Source organism: Acanthisitta chloris, unplaced genomic scaffold (genome assembly GCF_000695815.1).
Source record: "Acanthisitta chloris isolate BGI_N310 unplaced genomic scaffold, ASM69581v1 scaffold11046, whole genome shotgun sequence".
Taxonomy (NCBI): domain Eukaryota; kingdom Metazoa; phylum Chordata; class Aves; order Passeriformes; family Acanthisittidae; genus Acanthisitta; species Acanthisitta chloris.
The window spans coordinates 1,735-18,558 of NW_008677625.1; the positions used below are offsets into that span (position 1 = coordinate 1,735).

The following is a 16,824-nucleotide window of genomic DNA, read 5'->3' on the forward strand; positions in this document are numbered from 1 at the left end:
CTTGTTTATCCTTCCTTCAAAATTCACCAATTTTAAAGTAAAAACCCCCAATTTTATCCCACAGTTTCTGGGTACCGCTGATAAATATAATAAGGAATCTAGAATTTATGTTTTATTTCCTGTCATTTTTATCTTTATAATTAAGATTTTAATGTCAGTATAATACCTAATGGAACACTATCTGCTCCAGCATTTAAAAAAAATAAGCCTTCAATGGATTTCAAAATTTCCTGAGGTACACAGTTAAAGCACAGAGTAATTAAGCTATATCCTTCCATGGTTCACAAAGAATACAAGGAGAGGGCTAATCCAAAAACATGCATCCATGTCATCAAGATTAAGCTTTTAGGAATACATATTCTTTCAGATGTTGTTTTATTCTAGAGAGTCCTGCAGAGGTGACAAGAGTTCTCTATTCACAGGGACTCACTAGAAAAGTTCATACTAGTGTAATTACTCTGTCTAGATTAAAGGATTCTCCTTCTTGCCTAAGGTTCAAAATACTTACCCGCTTGAGGATGTAGGACTTGGAGACTTTGGGAAGGTTCGGCAATCCCAAAACCCTCTTCAGCTTTTCAAAGAGACCTTTCATTTCATTACGTCGCCGACGTTCATTTGCTGTGTGTGCCTGGCGGTAACGAGCAATGGCTTCTGCCTCAGAATTCATCCTTTTTTTCCAGGTCTGATGTTTCTGCTGGAGAAGTAACCGGATTGACCAGTTTAAACAAAAGTGGCAATGTAACGGCAAACAATGTTCAAAGACATGTGCCATTCGCAACATTTCTACAGACACCTGAAGATTCCATGTCATGCTATCCTGCTACTATGTCTTCACGAAAGTTCAGCATCAGAAGCACAGGCAGTAAGTAATGAAATGCTGACCAAGAAGTGACCAACATCATCACATCAACCCTAAAGGAGAAGATCATGAGTCCCTTATGTTCATAAGCTTTTGTTTTCTGCAATACAAGGCTACTTAGATGAACCACGGGATTACAAAAATCAGCACATGCTTGAGCCAAGTATTTTTTGTCGTTTGCTTGTCAAAAAAGTGTATTAACAAAAGAAATAATCACATCAAATAAAGGAGACTTGAATTTTTTCCCAGAGTTAAACTAGTTTGATTTCCATTTTCTTTCATAGGTTCCTAACGGCTGGGGCCAAGAGACATTGTAAGGAAGAATGTGAAAGACGGCACTGACACTACCCAGACATCCACCAAGAAACACAAAGTCGCAAAGAGGCTCTGGTTTGAATTTGCATATGTTTCTGAGAAGACTGATAGGCAATAAGCATAATTACTAATCTCTACAGATCTGAGTTTGTTATTGCACCATTACTTTTACAGGCTACGTAGAATTACGCTATTTATTTAATGGGCAAGTAATTAACACAGTTCTCTACATAATTTTAGGTCTGCTTCAAACCCCAGATCATCAGTGGAAAGACTCCTCAGGTCCAGTTATACTATTTTCTTGCAGGCAGATTCAAGCACAGTAAGGCTGCGTCTGCTCATGTGTTGGGCATTAGGTTCCTTTCAAGGGAGGGCCTAACAATGTAAATTCAAGGGCAGAGGAGGATCCATGGAGAAGGTGAGGCAGGCAGAGCATCCTGGAACCCATATCCATCTCAGGCAAAGGCACACAGACCAGTCTGCTCTAATATGTAAGACATACACCAGGTTCACACCACACCTCGAAGCCCCACCCCAAGAAGCAGGTAGTTCTAGAGCTGACATCAGTATCTCACAGAGAGTTATCATGGGCAGTTAGTGAAACTGGCTTCAAAGCTGCCCTGAAATACAGCATAAGATTCTGAAGGATTGCAATGAGTTTTGGTTTGAAAGGATTCTGCAGTATCTATAACTTGCCTAAATACATACTGTTTAAATTTTTGTGGTCAAAAATCCTTCACCCAGGGCTGTGCCTACATAATCCTACATACTGTCTTCTTCAACACATGAAAATATTTCCCATTTATTATTTTAAGCATGCTGTAAAAATTATTTATGCCAAGAACACGAAACTTAAGCAAATGTAGTCATAAAAAAAATGCAGATATTCCTCCCCGAAATAAAGCTGAATGCCTGCAGCAGTCCTTCTGCTTTAATGAGATTTGGACTGAGCACCTGTCCCTTATATACACATTTGGTTTCTTGCATTTAATCACAAATATCTGGAAGGCAGATAAATCACATTAAGAGTTGCACTTGAGATGAAAGTTTATCTTTAAAATGGAGGTGTGATACCAAAAGGAAAGAGGAGAGCAAACATATACCTTCGTATCTTTTTCTGATAATGTTTCATCCGAAGAATTACGAGTATGGCATCTGGAAGAAAGGTAAAAAGTTTTTCCCAACACTACTCATCTCATGCACTCTATCCTCATTAACTACATTCCAACAGTCTAGAATTGCTCTGCATGAAAGCAGGATATGCTTGAGCTTTCTCAAGAAAGTGAACTTTATCTCCAATGCCATCATCCGGGAAATAATTGAGCTGTTCTGAAAGTTGTGAAATTAACTCATAGTGCAAAAGACAAACTATATGCCAAAGAGAATAAATTCACCCTGTGACTTAGATGCAGAACATATTTTCTTTATTATGTTTTGGTTCTGTTTTTAAAAAAAACCCAGATACTTAATATAGATGGCAGAGCAATCCCTCCCCCACCAAGAACCACCAATCAAAATCCTCACATTTATTACTATCCTAAAATATAGTAACAACAGCTTCCTCATATCTCAGGAGCTGCAAGAAAACACAGAACAAGACACATTTGAAAATTATTGTATACAAAACATCTGTTTGTCAGCAAAGTCACCACCTAAGGATAAATGTTGAGCTGTATCTTTAAAGGGGGCAAAAAACCTGAAAAACTATCTGGGAGATACATAATATTGTCAAACAGTTTTTTCAAAGTTTCTAAAAAAAACTATTCAAACAAAAAGAACTAAGGATGCAACATTCCCCATTCTTTTGATGCAACTGAGAAACAGCCATGACTATCATTACATACATCAAGCCAGCCATGTTTTCACTTTGCATTTTGTCATTACAAATGCAAGAGCAGCTACAGCAACAAAAACAAACAAGCCAACCAAAAAAATAAAGCCAAGCTATCCAACCATGGCAGACCGTATGTCAGTAAGAAAATACTTTCTTTGCTGGGGTAATGGTCCCAAAGACAAAGCTTTCATTTGCAGGGTGACGGATTAACCCAATGACCGTTCCTGCCTAAAACTAAGTCCACCAGCAAGAATAAACAAAGCTTGCAAAATCACATTTAAAACAAAGACGACCCTGCTCATACTTAGTTTGCAGGAAGGGAGGTGATGGACTCAATAATTTTACATTACAAGATACACATTCCCATAAATAAATTAATGGGGGGGAGGAAATAGCTAAGACACCTTGAAACTAATCTTAGTTCTGACAGCCCCATCCTCACAGACACTGGGAAGCACCAGTGCTCAGGAAGGCCTGACAGAAGCCTTGCTTTATCTTGTCATCACATAAAACCTATTGTTTTAATGGGTTCATTCGATGCCAGCCCATCAATAAATACCAAACTGTGGTGTGCTCTCCAAGGATGCTTACTTCTGTTTGGAAGGTTCGATATAAGCAGCTGTGGCCTTCAGACGGGCAATGTTAATCTTCTCTGAAAGCTCCTCCACGGTCTCAATGTCCACCTGCTCGTCATCCTCACTGTATTCACACGCAGCCTGGAACAGTTTTTGTTTTGGTTTTTTAAAATGAGTATCTACTTAGCAATAGTGCTCAGGCCAAAACAGTTTCACTTCAGTCTCAAATGAGATTACATTACAACATTTAGAACCATTAATGAATCAACATCTCCAGCTACACTGGCCAAGAAACAGTGCTAAGCAGGTGGTTATTTTAACTGCCACCTCTAGGAATTCCTTCCACTTGCAACTCTGTAAAATGAATTTTGCTAAGGGCAAAACCCATCTCTGTCACTTACGCTTTTACAATGGGTGAGATAAAAGCTTTCACAGGGCAGAGCTTTCCTGCTTCCATTTTCAAATAAAATTAAACTGCCCTTAAGACCTATTATTGTAGACTCTTGCTAATTTTTTATAGAAGTTGAGACAGTTATCACCTTAGTAAAGATCTCTCGCACAGTCAGGCTTCTTTGCATCATATAGTGAAGTGCTTACATGATGATTTTGCTTCTTTCCAAAATGGTGCCCATTTATTACTTTAAATATTTATGATATTCTGAAGAGTACTTTTTCTCCATGCTTGCCTGACCAATAAAACTTGCTACCATCTGTGAAGACAGAGGGAGAATAACTGCAGTGCTGTAGCAACTACAACAGTTAATAATCAATCTTGTGGCCATTTGTAGTAACAGGCAATGCACCCCCATGCCAATGCAACCAGTTTTTTTGTATTACAGTTTTTATTGAAGTTTTTTACATTCTGATCTTTGATCCGATTACAGAACAAAGAACTCTTTCTCCTCAAGCAAGAAAACATAAGTATTCATCCAGTTCCCTGAACTATCCCAATCCTGCCCTCCTCTTATTTCCTTCCGACATGCCTTCCTTCTCTTTGTCCTTCTTTCCTTTCCTTTTCTGGAACTGCAATCTCCTTCTCTGAACTGAATACTTACCTGAAATTAATTCAAATAGTTAATAAAAAAAAATCCAACCCAAAACCCAAAAAACACCAAACCCAGCAAAAAAAAGCACCGTGCAACAGTGAATCAGAAAGTGACCTGTATGGGTGACTTCATGGTCACCTGCTCTTCATGGTACTGATTATTTGAAGTTATCTGCAACTCACACTGCTGTTTTTAAGAAACTGTGTTTAGAAGGGAGAGTGTTGAACTTACTCAGGTAACTAGATTAGGCTATGTACAGCACTGCAACAAAAGCAAACAAGACCAGCCTAAATTATCACACAAGTGTAACTAACAAATGGTTAATGATACACATTTCCAATGGTCTGCCATGAATTTTGTACTGCAAAATTTGCAGCTATGTTAAAGAAACTCAATTTATAACCAGAGAGTAAATCTCAGCTTCCTTTTTGGCAGTGAAGGAGAATCTCTAATGACCTAATACAGTTTGATATTGTACTTGGCTTCTTCATACTGACTAAATACAAGCTTTTCTAAACGAGCAAACAAACAAACTCCAAATAAAAACACAACCCTGAAACTAAAAACGCTGAGCAAAGCTATCTAAAATTCAAGGAACACCATAAAAATTGCCACCTTCGGCACTGACACCACAAAGTGATCATTACTGTGAATCGTGCTGCCACAGAAAATTCTCAGGATTTTTTAGATCTTCTGTAAAACACCATCTCCCATGGCTGTGTGATCGAGGCTACAGAAAAATGGGAACAGAATCTGTATGAAAAATTAAGCAAGTTTGCCCTCCTTTCCTAAAGGTTACAGTAGGGATTACAGTCTTTTAAAGTATAGAAATGTATACTTTGCAGCAATGGAGCCTTTGGTGAATTATATAGTGAGGGTATGCATATATACACATGAAAAAGGGAATATATATGGAAAAAAGAGTGCCTGTGCACATAGTACATTTATTTTAGTGCCTACATACATACAGACATGTGTATGCAAGAGTGCCTGTAGAATCTTCCAGTCTTTTAAGAATAATGGAACCATGCAGCATTCTCTCCCCCATCAAATACCCCAAGTCTAACATCACCATCCATTCACATCATGAGAAGTCCTGCAAAGTGCTGGTAGCATAGATTCTGTGTAGAAAAAGGTATAAACTTCTAAACTACTCATTTGCAGAGAAGCTGATACCTCTTCCTGCAAGTATACTGCTGGCACTGGCAGGCACTTAAAGAAGTACAGTCTCTCTCTCCTTACATCAAAGCTCACAGAATCCTTATTTGGTTCATCTTGTAAATATTGCCCCACAAAACATGACTTGTTAGCACTGGGACCACCTGGTGCTAATAGAGCACAGATGAAATGAACTCTCTCTACCAAGAAAGCAGCGCATCGCTCGGAACTTGACGTGTTGGTCACGAAGTACGTATCACCAATGCTCCACAAGCAGGTGAATCAAAGTCAGGAGACATCATGTCCCTGGGACCTTGCTGAGGTCCAACCAAATACTGCTTGCCATCTAGTTCCAGAACACACATACAGGGGATACTGAAAGTGTGACTGAGTTAAGACTACACTGCGTTTCAGCATAGGTATTTCAACACCTTTCAGACACTGTCTGTGAACAGGATGAAGTGTTGTTTCATGTCTGTCAAGTGGCTCTATATGCTTACAGAATCTTAAGAAATCTAAGTTCTACTCTATAAAATCTCCCTTGAAAAATACCACTTATACAAACAGCCAGCAATTTTTCAACAACTCCTCCTCACACTTGCTCCAAGAATTCCTCAGTTGAGGAGAAGAACATAAGCTTGAATCTGAAATTAAAGTCTACTAACTGGTAAGAGTGGAGGGAAGTGAAAACAAAAGAAAACAAGTTGGAAGCTAGGTCCTGCTCTTCAGTCACAACAACCCCAAGCAGCACTACAGGCTTGAGGATTAGTGGCTGGAAAGCTGCTCGGCAGAAAAGGACACAGGAGGGCTGGTCAACATGCTGAATATGAGCCAGCAGTGTGCCCAGGTGGCCAAGAAGGCCAATGACATCCTGGCTTGTATCAGAAAGTGTAGCCAGCAGGACTAGGGCAGTGATCATGCCTGAGCACTCAGCACTGGTGAGGCCACATCTCAGGTACCGTGTCCAGTTTTGGGCCCCATTACAAGAAAGAGATGCTGGAGCGTGTCCAGAGAAGGGCAATAAAGGTGGTGAAGGATCTGGAGCATAAGTTCTATGAGGAGTGTCTGAGGGAGCTGGGAGTGTTTAGCCTGGAGAAAAGGAGGCTGACTCAGGGGGAACCCTATTGCTCTCTAGGACTATCTGAAAGGAGGTTGTGGTGAAATGGGGGTCAGCCTCTGTGCCCAGGCAACTGGCAACAGGACAAGAGAAAATGGCCTCAAGGTGCACCAGATGGTTCAGGTCAGACATCAGGAAGAATTTCTTCATCGAAAAGTTTGTCAAGCATTGCAATGGGCTGCTCAAGGAAGTTTTGGAGTCATCACTGAAAGTACTCAAGAAATGACTGGACATGGCATGTAGTGGTCTAGTGGCCATGGTGGTGTTCAGTCAAAGGTTGGACTCCATGATCTTAGAGGTCTTTTCCAACCTTAATGATTCTGTGATTCTAAGATACCAAAACTGAAATCACCCCCACACCTTCTGTGGAGCTACAACAGGTGATCTAAACATGTAGTGTAGCTGCTTCCACAGCCTTTTTTAATCCTCCCCAGGGTCTGATGAGAGAAGGCAAAGTAAAACCAGAGTTTGAAAAACTAGCTAAACAAAAATCATTCAAATAAAGACACTTATTTAAATCACAGAACTAAGGTACAGATACTTGCCACTATGTTGAAAATACTGCATGTACAAGAGGTCCAGGGCAACATAGTTCTATTTCTTTATACAAAGAAAGGGCACCTCTCATTCTCTCCTGGCATCCCTAAAGCCACCTTGATGTTGAAAGCCTCCAGATACTTTCTCTAAGCTTTTCCACTTTATACAGTATCATTTTTGTGACTTTACATGGAAGAGATGCATACTGTTTTACTTCAGTGGGCAGGACTACTTTGTCTAAACTACATTTGGACATCATTACACTGCAGGGTAAGTGGACATGCAGGGTGGTTCAAACATGCTACAATCCAGAGAGTAAGGAAAAAAAAACTCCAGGAAATTAGCTTTCCATGGAAACACTATCATGGTAAAGCTTTTGAGCACTCCTAAGTTACACTGGACTAATCAAAGAGTTTATAGCCATTATCCAGCTAGAGCTGTTCTCATGCTGGAACTTCCCACACGCTATTGTATTACAAAAACAGTATTCAAAACCTGAAACGTAGCATCTTTTTCATGAAAGATGGGCAAAAAGAATAGAAGTAAAAACTTGGCTGCCCACCAAGAACTTCACATTTTTAAGTTTACACATTCTGAATGTGGACATATGCAAAACAAAAATACATAGTTTTTTCATTCTTACGTCTTAACAACACAGGGAAAAATGCTTCTGGTTGGTAAATCTTTCCTCTCTACCCCTGAATTCCTAACAACAAGGGAAACTATCACAATTGTGAAGACCACCAGGAGTAAGTCCACTTAAGGTCTGACATTAAGAACAGCTATTCCTGCATGACTACTGCCAAACTATCACAGGCTGAACCCCATCCATAGGCTAGCATAATGCTTGAAGATGTTTGTGGAGGCCCTACCTTACTAGTATCAGTCTTTCCAGGCTATTTTCAGTCTGTAGTTACATAACTTCCAAATGCCTTTGGGCTTGTAAGTATAAAATACCTTCAGGAATGAAGACAGATGAGGAGCAATCCCTCACTACAACAGAAGTTCTAAAGTTGTTACAGAAATGACAGCACTTCCCCCAATCTGCATTTCAACACGTGTTTCTAAGTACCCTCCTCTGATTCTTCTCTGTCTGTTCCTGTCAGTCTAAACCTCTACTGCTGCTTCCTAAAGAACGAACTGCCTGATGATAGAGAATCCTCAGTGACAGTGCTGAGAGAGGAGGTTAGATGATAATGGGTTTCGTTAGACATTACCCAAGCAAATACGTAATTACTGGGTCTGTTTTCTATGCTACAATGTCTGTAGGTGTCACACATGGTATGTACCAAAAGCTGAGAACATGAGATTGTTAGAACTTAAATCATCCACAAAATGTCACTTGCGCTTTTTATTAAACTTAACATGTTAAAATGATTCATAATATTTCCTAATCATTTCAGTGTTCAGCTCAGAAAAAGAATGAATGAAAAGCACTTTTAAACAACACTTAAAATACAGTAACTTGCCAGACGTAGAAGCTGTTCAGACTAGTAAGCTAAATCACACGACTCTTATCTGTAGCATTAAAATACCAGAACCAACCCCTGGCATGGTTTTGGCTTAAGCCAACAAGGACTCATGTGAACAATTATGATTACATAGGCCACGTAGTCCTTCTCAACAGGAACTTTGTGTGCAATCAGCATTCCTTGGAGATCAAGAGTTTCGTATCATCTTCCAGACCATCACACTTGAATTTGTTCAGACAACAGGTCCTGATACTGATTAGTTTGGTTATATGGATATTCTCAGAAGGTTTTATTCATATCACCAAACCCACAATTATCAACATGCCTAAGTCACTCTTGATGCAATTCAGGGTAGGAAACGCAAAAGGGAAAAGATACTATCTCAGTAAGCTTTTTCTCTTTCTGTTGAGCAGAGGGGGAGACTACAAGTCTCTTAAGAACACAAAGTCAGGACAAGGTAAGAAGGTAATCTCAAGGGCACTGATGTGCAAAATTAGAAACAATGAAGTCATTACTACAATGAGAACTAGTGTGGAAAAATGTACTAAAAAAGAAACCCTGATAGATACTACAGGTAAGTAGCAATCATCCTGACTCTCACTGGACTTTTCTGGGGTTTTAAATGGCCATTTCCTGAGCAACTAAAACCAGCCCACGTTTCAAACTAGTAGAGAAAGAGCTGTCCTAAGTATTTCCACTAAACAAAAGTATTAACAGACAAACACGTACTCTTTGCTTCTGTGCTTCCACTAGTTTAATGAAACAGATAAACATCCTCTGGTAACCTGTTTACATGATCTGACTTCATCCAGTCTGACAAACAATACTAGTGCAGCCTGTCTTGTAAGCACTATGCTGAGAGAAGAGTATATCCCAGTGAAAAATAACACCTATATTTAGATTCAAAACTGAATTCTTCATTAGGCATCAATACACTAACTCAACTTGCAGGCAGTACAGACTAACAAACCCAAATTCCAAACAGGTTTTTACAGTTCTCTGAGACCTCATTCCTCAGCTTTACTGCTCTAGAACCAAAGCTAGCTTAGTCGTTCTTGTGTGAGCTTGTGGTGAAGGCATACCCTTATATAGCTTCCCAAACCATAGCAGTCAAAACCAGCACAGTAAGTTCTTCCAAAACAAACATTTTTTATAATCTCCAATAATTAACTTTTTTGTTTCAGCATCCTTTTGTAGGACAAATGAAAATACAGTTTTAAAACATCAACCTCGATAAACAGACCTAGACATTATTGTTGGTTTACCAACAAATTCCTAGGACTACCATGTTCTGGAAAGTTCATCTGGCCTCAGGCATGAATTAACTCTGGTTCTCAGAACTTGGTAACTCTGCATAAGCTACTGAAGGATACAGAAGCTAAACTGTCACCACCCAACTGAAGACAAGACAGCAACACTTCAGTTTTCAGCTTGAAAGAACTTCCGAAAATAACATCTGCTTTCAGTTTCCTCATGTTTGTGCAGCTGAGATGCTATCATCTTATCTGAGAACAGTGAGCTGGAATAGAACTTGTTAGTCAGTTCTCCTGGAAGTGAAAAGCCAGAGTTGCTGACTTAATTGAGTTACTCCGGATATGGCTGATAGATTAATAGAATACCCTGAGTTGGAGGAACTCAGAAGGATCATCAAAGTTCAACTCCTGGCCCAGCACAGGACAAGGCCAGGATTCACACCCTGGTCCTGAGAGCACTGTCCAAATGCTTCTTGAACTCTGGCAGGCTTGATGTTGTGACCACTTCCCTGGGGAGCTGTCCCAGTGCCCAAGCACCTTCTGAGTGAAGAATCTTTTCCTAATATGCAACCTAAGGTCACCAGAGAAAAGAGATCAGCCTCTGTCCCTCTACTTCCCCCTTGTGAGGAGCTGTAGACTGCTGTAAGGTCTCCCCTCAGTCTCCTCCAAGCTGAACAGACCAGGTGACTTCCGCTACTCTTCGTATGACTTCCCCTCTAGGCCCTTCACTATCTTTGTCACCCTCCTTTAGATGCTCTCTAATAGCTTTATATCTTTCTTGTATTGTGGTGCCCAAGACTGCACAGAGTATTCAAGCTGAGGCTGCACAAGTACAGAGTAGAGGAGGACAATCATCTCCCTCAACTGGCTGGTGATGCTGTGCCTGATGCATTCCAGCGCATGGTTAGCTCTCCTGGCTGCCAGGGCACACTGTTGGCTCATATTCAACTTGCCACCAACCAGGACCTCCAGGCCCTTTCCTGCAGTGCTGCTCTCCGGTGTCTCATTCCCCAGTTTGTACACAGATCCAGGCGTGCCCTGTCCCAAGTGTGGAATCTGGCACTTGTCTTGTTAAACTTCATATGGTTGGTGACTGCCCACCCCTGACTTGTCTAAACATCTCTGCATGGCGTCTCTGCCTTCCAGGGAGTCAACAGCTCCTCCCAATTTAGTGTTGCTGGCAAATTTACTTCATACCCCTTTGAGTCCTGCATCCAAGTTGTTTATGAAAACATTGAAGAGAATTGGCTCTGTAGAGCTTCAAAGGTGACCAGTCACCAGCCTGATGTAACCCCATTCGCTATAACCCCTTCAGCCCAACCCACGAGCCAGTTGCTCGCCCATTGCATGACATGTTTATCCAGCTACGTGCTGGACATTTTGGCCAGAAGGATGCTGTGAGAGATATTCCAAAAACATTACATTAACTGGCTTCCATTGATCAACTAGGTGGGTAAATTGTCATGAAAGGAAATTAGGTTTGACAAACAGGACTTACCCCTCACAAAGCCATGCTGGCTGTGACTGATGACTATATTGTCTTTCATGTGTTTTTTAATAATTCCCAGAACAATCTTCATAATTTTACCAGTCACTGAAATTACATTGACAGGTCTGCAGTAACCAGGATCATCCCTTCTCGCCCTTCTTGAAAACTGGGACAATGTTTTCCAGCTTCCAGTTGACTAGGACCTCTTTATATTCCCAAGACCATTCAGAAAGTCATTCAGAGAGGTCTTGCAACAACATCAACCAGCTCTCTGAGTACCCTTGGATGAATCCCATCAGGGCCCATAGACTTACAGAGATCCAGCTGGAATGGCAAATCCCGCATGAGTTCAGGGTTGGCTGGGAGTTTAACATTCTTGCAGTCACAGTCCCCCACCTCAGGGTTCTGGGGCTCATTATCAGTGTTGAAGACAGAGGCAAAGAAAGCATTAAACATCTCCGTCTTGTCTGTGTCCCTGTTTCTGAGGTGATCCCCCTCATCCTGTAATGGGCCAGTGGTATTTCCTATCTGCCTTTTGCTATCAATGTATTTTAAAATACTATTATTGTTGTCCCCCACAGTACTGTCCACCTTCAACTCCAACTGAGTTTGGCTGCACAAATTTTCTTCCTAGAGCGGTGGTGAGGAGCTTCCCTGCAGTCCTTCCATGTCACCTGACCTTGGTTTCACTGGCCACACACTCTTTTTTCACCTTAGCTCCAGAAGATCCCGTGCTCAGCAAGGCTGGCCTTCTGCCTTGCCTGTCTGACCTCTAGCATGCTGGAACTGCCTGTTCCTGTGCCTTTAGGTGGTACTTAAGAAGTGACCCTAGCACCTTCAAAAGCCTTTTCCTTGAGGACCTTACTAACCTGTTCCCTGCACAGCCTTAAGTCTTCTCTCCTCATATCCAGGGTTGAAGTTTTGCTGGCACTTTTACTCCTGTCACTGGAGATTTTAAACTCGATTGCTTCATGGTTGCTATGGCCAAGACAGCACCAACTGCCACTTCACTCACAAGCCCCTCTCTGTCAACAAGCAACAGATTGAGGAAGGCACCATTCCCAGTTGGATCACTTAGTACCTGTACCAAGAAGTTACTGCCCAGGTGTTTTAGGAATCTTCTGGACCTGTTTGTACCAGCTGTATGCTTACAAAGCAAACAACTCTAATTCAGTTTTCAACTGCAAGAGGACTACATTAACACAAAAGGGCTAAAAGAATGATATACTTTCAAATTCCTGAAGACACTGACATAGTATCTTGTATTTTTAGTTTGTCTGTTCTTCAATTCTTCTCCAGTTTAACCATTCTCTTTCCATTTTCTTCTCATATCAAGAAAAGGCTATCTTATTTTTATGTCCATTTGACTGACTCACAAAGCCACAATTTCATAAATTTTAAGTAACAATGCACTGTTTCTTAAGTCACATACAGGTATATAAAAAGTCTATCAAGGAGTTACACACGGAATTGCTTTATTTTAATTTCTGTTTTAAATTTGATGGACATTTTAAGAGCATTAAAATGTAAACATATCTTAACTACACTAACCACAAAGTTTTACCCTTATTCTGTGAATTCTGGAGCAATTTGTTTTCTATCCAATATGGAATGGCAGTTTTCACATACTATTTAAATGTATTACTAAATTTCAAAAGGAATTTAAGGAGGGATTCAAACATTCCTGCCAGAAATAAATGCTAACTAAAGCTACAAAAACTAAGTAGAAGGAAACAGCTTAAAATAACTGAAATACTAGATTGGTCACTATGTTTTGGATCATAAGTCATATTACAAGGAACCAAGTTACTTGAGTAGATATTGGAGGAAGACAACCTGCAATTGTTCTATTACAGACTGCTCAATATAACTCGTTATCTGAAAAAGTGGACAATTTCTACAACACCACTACACTGCTACCTACGAAAAAGCATGCATCTAAGAAGAAATAAAAGGCATTTCCACTTGGAACCCCGATTTAGATTTTCTACGAAACTGAAGTCCAGAACATAGACATCATACTCTATCTTTCAAATCCATGGGTTATGACATGTTAGTTGGTAAATCAAAAATAACCAAAACCTTCATATGTAGGTAAATGCTTACCACTTTTTCAACTTCTACTTCATCTTCACTTGGGAAGTCAGAAGTAGCATCCTGCATCTCATCAGCAGAATCATCAGTTTTTTCATCCTCTTCATCCTCATCATCTTCCTCTTCATCCTCTTCCATCTCATCAGCAGTTCTCTCAACAGTGGGCGTGCAACCCTTTTTGTGTGCCCTCTCTTCTGGTGGTGTTGCAAAGTCACTTTTCTCTGATCTATCAGCTTTGTTATTCACTTCACTTCTAGTTTCTAAAGGAGGTACAATGCTAGATATTTTGCTCCAAGAACTGTTGACATGTGTTAAAATATCATGACCTGTTTTAATTTCTTCCAGAGCATCAAAAGCACCTTGTTCTTTGCTGTTACTGCCTTCTTGCCTAGATATGCTCCCTTTGCCTTCCTCAGTATTGACTGTATGCTCTTCTCCTGAAGCATTATCCAGCTCTTTTGCAGAACTGATTTCAGACTTACTTTCTGTTTTCTCTCTTATGGTTTCTGCCTCTGTAGAGCCCTTGTACTCCTTCCTTTCCAGATCTGGCTGTACAGTATCACCCCAGCAATCTTCTTTGTTCTGAGACAGTTCAGTCCCTCTCTGTTCCTCCTTGTTCTCCAGCCGTGTATCTTGCTCTTGTCGACTCTGTGACTGCCCAGAGCTTGCCTTGTTGTCCTCCTTCATCTGTGTCTGTGGATCTCCTTCCTGCTCTTTTACTGGTTTCTCTTCCTGTTCCTTCCCATTGTTCTTCAACTGTGCAGTCTCCCAATTCTCAAGACTCTGTGGATGTGCATTAACCAGAGGAGCAAACGAAGACTGATCTGATGACGCACAAACAGTTTCAGAGTTAGCTGAAACAGCCTCCACTGCAGTTTCAGAACAGACAGGACGCTCTTTCTCCTCAGAAGTCTCTTCTTCTTCCTCATCGTTTGGCCTCTCACTGATGTACGAATGGTCAGATGATATGACATCTGCAGAAACATCACGCTGAGAAGAAGAGCTATCATCACAAGAACTCTCTAGCACCTTGGAGTTCTTCTCCACCACCTCTAATGTAGTGGAATTTCTATCCCCCCTAGGTGTGATTGCGCCAGACGCCGACTCTTCAACATTATTTGAGCGGTTAATCGACAACTCATTTTTTTCTTGTTTTCTATCTGACACTGTGACCTCAGACTTTGTAACTTCAGTGTCACCTGAGCAGGAAGCCTTCCCATTCTCCTGATGAGCAGGACCTGAGTCCTCTTTCTTGCATATTTTCCTGTAATCCTTCTTCATCTGAAGAGATGCAAAATGGTGGAGAATGGAGTTTGGCACAGTCTTCTGTCCTGGGAGCTGAAGTAAAGCAAAACTCCCAGACTGCAAAGGTATGAAATTAGCGGTGGTAGCTGGCAGACTTCCTGAGCTGCAGGTTATTTTAGACTCAGAGGATGTTTGATTTGTCATGCTGCCAGCAGCAGAGGGATTGATCCTCAGAGTCAGAGTGCCTGCCTGTGACACAAAACTTGTTACTGAAGGAAGAAGAGAGGATGCTTGAGTGGCTGGGTTAGATGGAGGGGATAACTTGGGTACTGCAGTTTGTACAGTTGCATTTGTGGCAGGAGAAGTGGCAGACACAGAGGAAGCGGGAGACACAGGCAGCTCGGGAGGCTTAGACGGTGTAGGCATCCGGACTCCTACAACAGATCCTGTGAGGAAAACAAAACATCCACTAGTAATTCCTCAAAGCAACCTTTTTCTTTTAGTTTTAGTATTTGATGCTGTACTAGAAGCAGATGGCATTCCCAAGGATCACGATGTAATCAGATATTTAACCACAAGTTCTCACTCAAAGAGCTGGTAACGCATAAAGATACATAAACTTGAATTTTTGTAAGGAACACCCCAAAAATCCACATGAGGTGGCCACTCTAAAACTAACAGACTTAATGGTAAGTTCTAGCATTAAGCTTTTTAATAACAAAGTGCACTGCATTCAAAGTCCTCTGCATTTTACTTTCCCATCTATAGGAAAACAGGGAAATGGGGATTTTGTACAAAAAGAAAAAAAAATTGTATTTGATTTTAAAATGTTTTTTCCTCCTCACAAAAAGACTTCCACATAGAAAAACTATGACAAGATTACACAATTATACCACAACCTCTTCCACCTTAATGAACTCTTCTGCAGCATTTCACAACTCTGTGAAACACAGAGGGAAAAGTACTATCACTGGCAACTGGTTTCTCTTGCACAGCAAAAGCCACAAAACAGAAATTAAAGTAACTTTTTGACTGATTCTTTACTACACCTCATGCTCAATGCTCAACTAAAGCACAGGATTATTTTCTCTCCCCCACACAGTTTTATCTCGTTTTTACTTGTTATCTTGCTCTTGCCTCTCCCTTTCACACCACTCTACCTTCTTCTCTTCAAGATGTTTTTTGATAAAGAGAGAACAGAAGAAAAAGTCCTACTGTACAGCAAATATGCATTTAAACTACTTCGTTTAGCACTTACAAATATGTATAACAGCATGCCCAACAGGCATCCCACCTATTTTCTGTCAGACACCTGCAATTTCTAACTCTTCCAACCCTGTCTTCCAACTGTGCACCAGAGAAACAGCTGAAAACAACACTTCTTTTTCTTCTCACACTCTTAAGGAGGAAAAAAAGCTGGCAATTTTATACTGTAGGGTAACATTTCATCTGAGTATCTCCTGTAAAAACACTAACAAACCTGGAAACCTAACAAAACCAGAGCAGCACATACAATGAAACGCAGGTAATAGCTCATTCTTCTTGAGAGAATCTCCAGCAAAAATTATTTTTGACTCACCAGATCAACAGTTTCTCTTAACTTAATGACAGTACAATAGACATGGCTCCATTGCCATACACACACAGAGGCCTTTTTACTTGCTGCACAGAACTCCCAAATTTTGGTGACTTACCTATTAACTGCACATCCTGTATTTTAGACACATGGTATTTAAGTTGCATTGCATCTGACTAATTACACTACATTCTACAACTACTCACAGAACCAAATTAGACTCTATTCAATTACTTCCAGCAGGGGAAAGCAGC

The 16,824-nt window shown here is 40.6% G+C and overlaps 1 protein-coding gene across 1 annotated transcript in view; it reads right to left on the bottom strand.

The window, feature by feature from the left end:
* Positions 1 to 16,824, bottom strand: part of MGA (MGA, MAX dimerization protein) — a gene marked incomplete at its 3' end in the record, with an annotated part of 43,888 nt that overhangs the window by 340 nt on the left and 26,724 nt on the right. Inside the window, exons 17-20 of the mRNA XM_009076585.1 lie at positions 13,762 to 15,440; positions 3,600 to 3,724; positions 2,278 to 2,329; positions 509 to 691 (exon numbers count right to left, since the gene is read on the bottom strand). Of these exons, the coding sequence (XP_009074833.1) occupies positions 509 to 691; positions 2,278 to 2,329; positions 3,600 to 3,724; positions 13,762 to 15,440 (2,039 nt within the window). The remainder of the gene's footprint in view (positions 1 to 508; positions 692 to 2,277; positions 2,330 to 3,599; positions 3,725 to 13,761; positions 15,441 to 16,824) is intronic.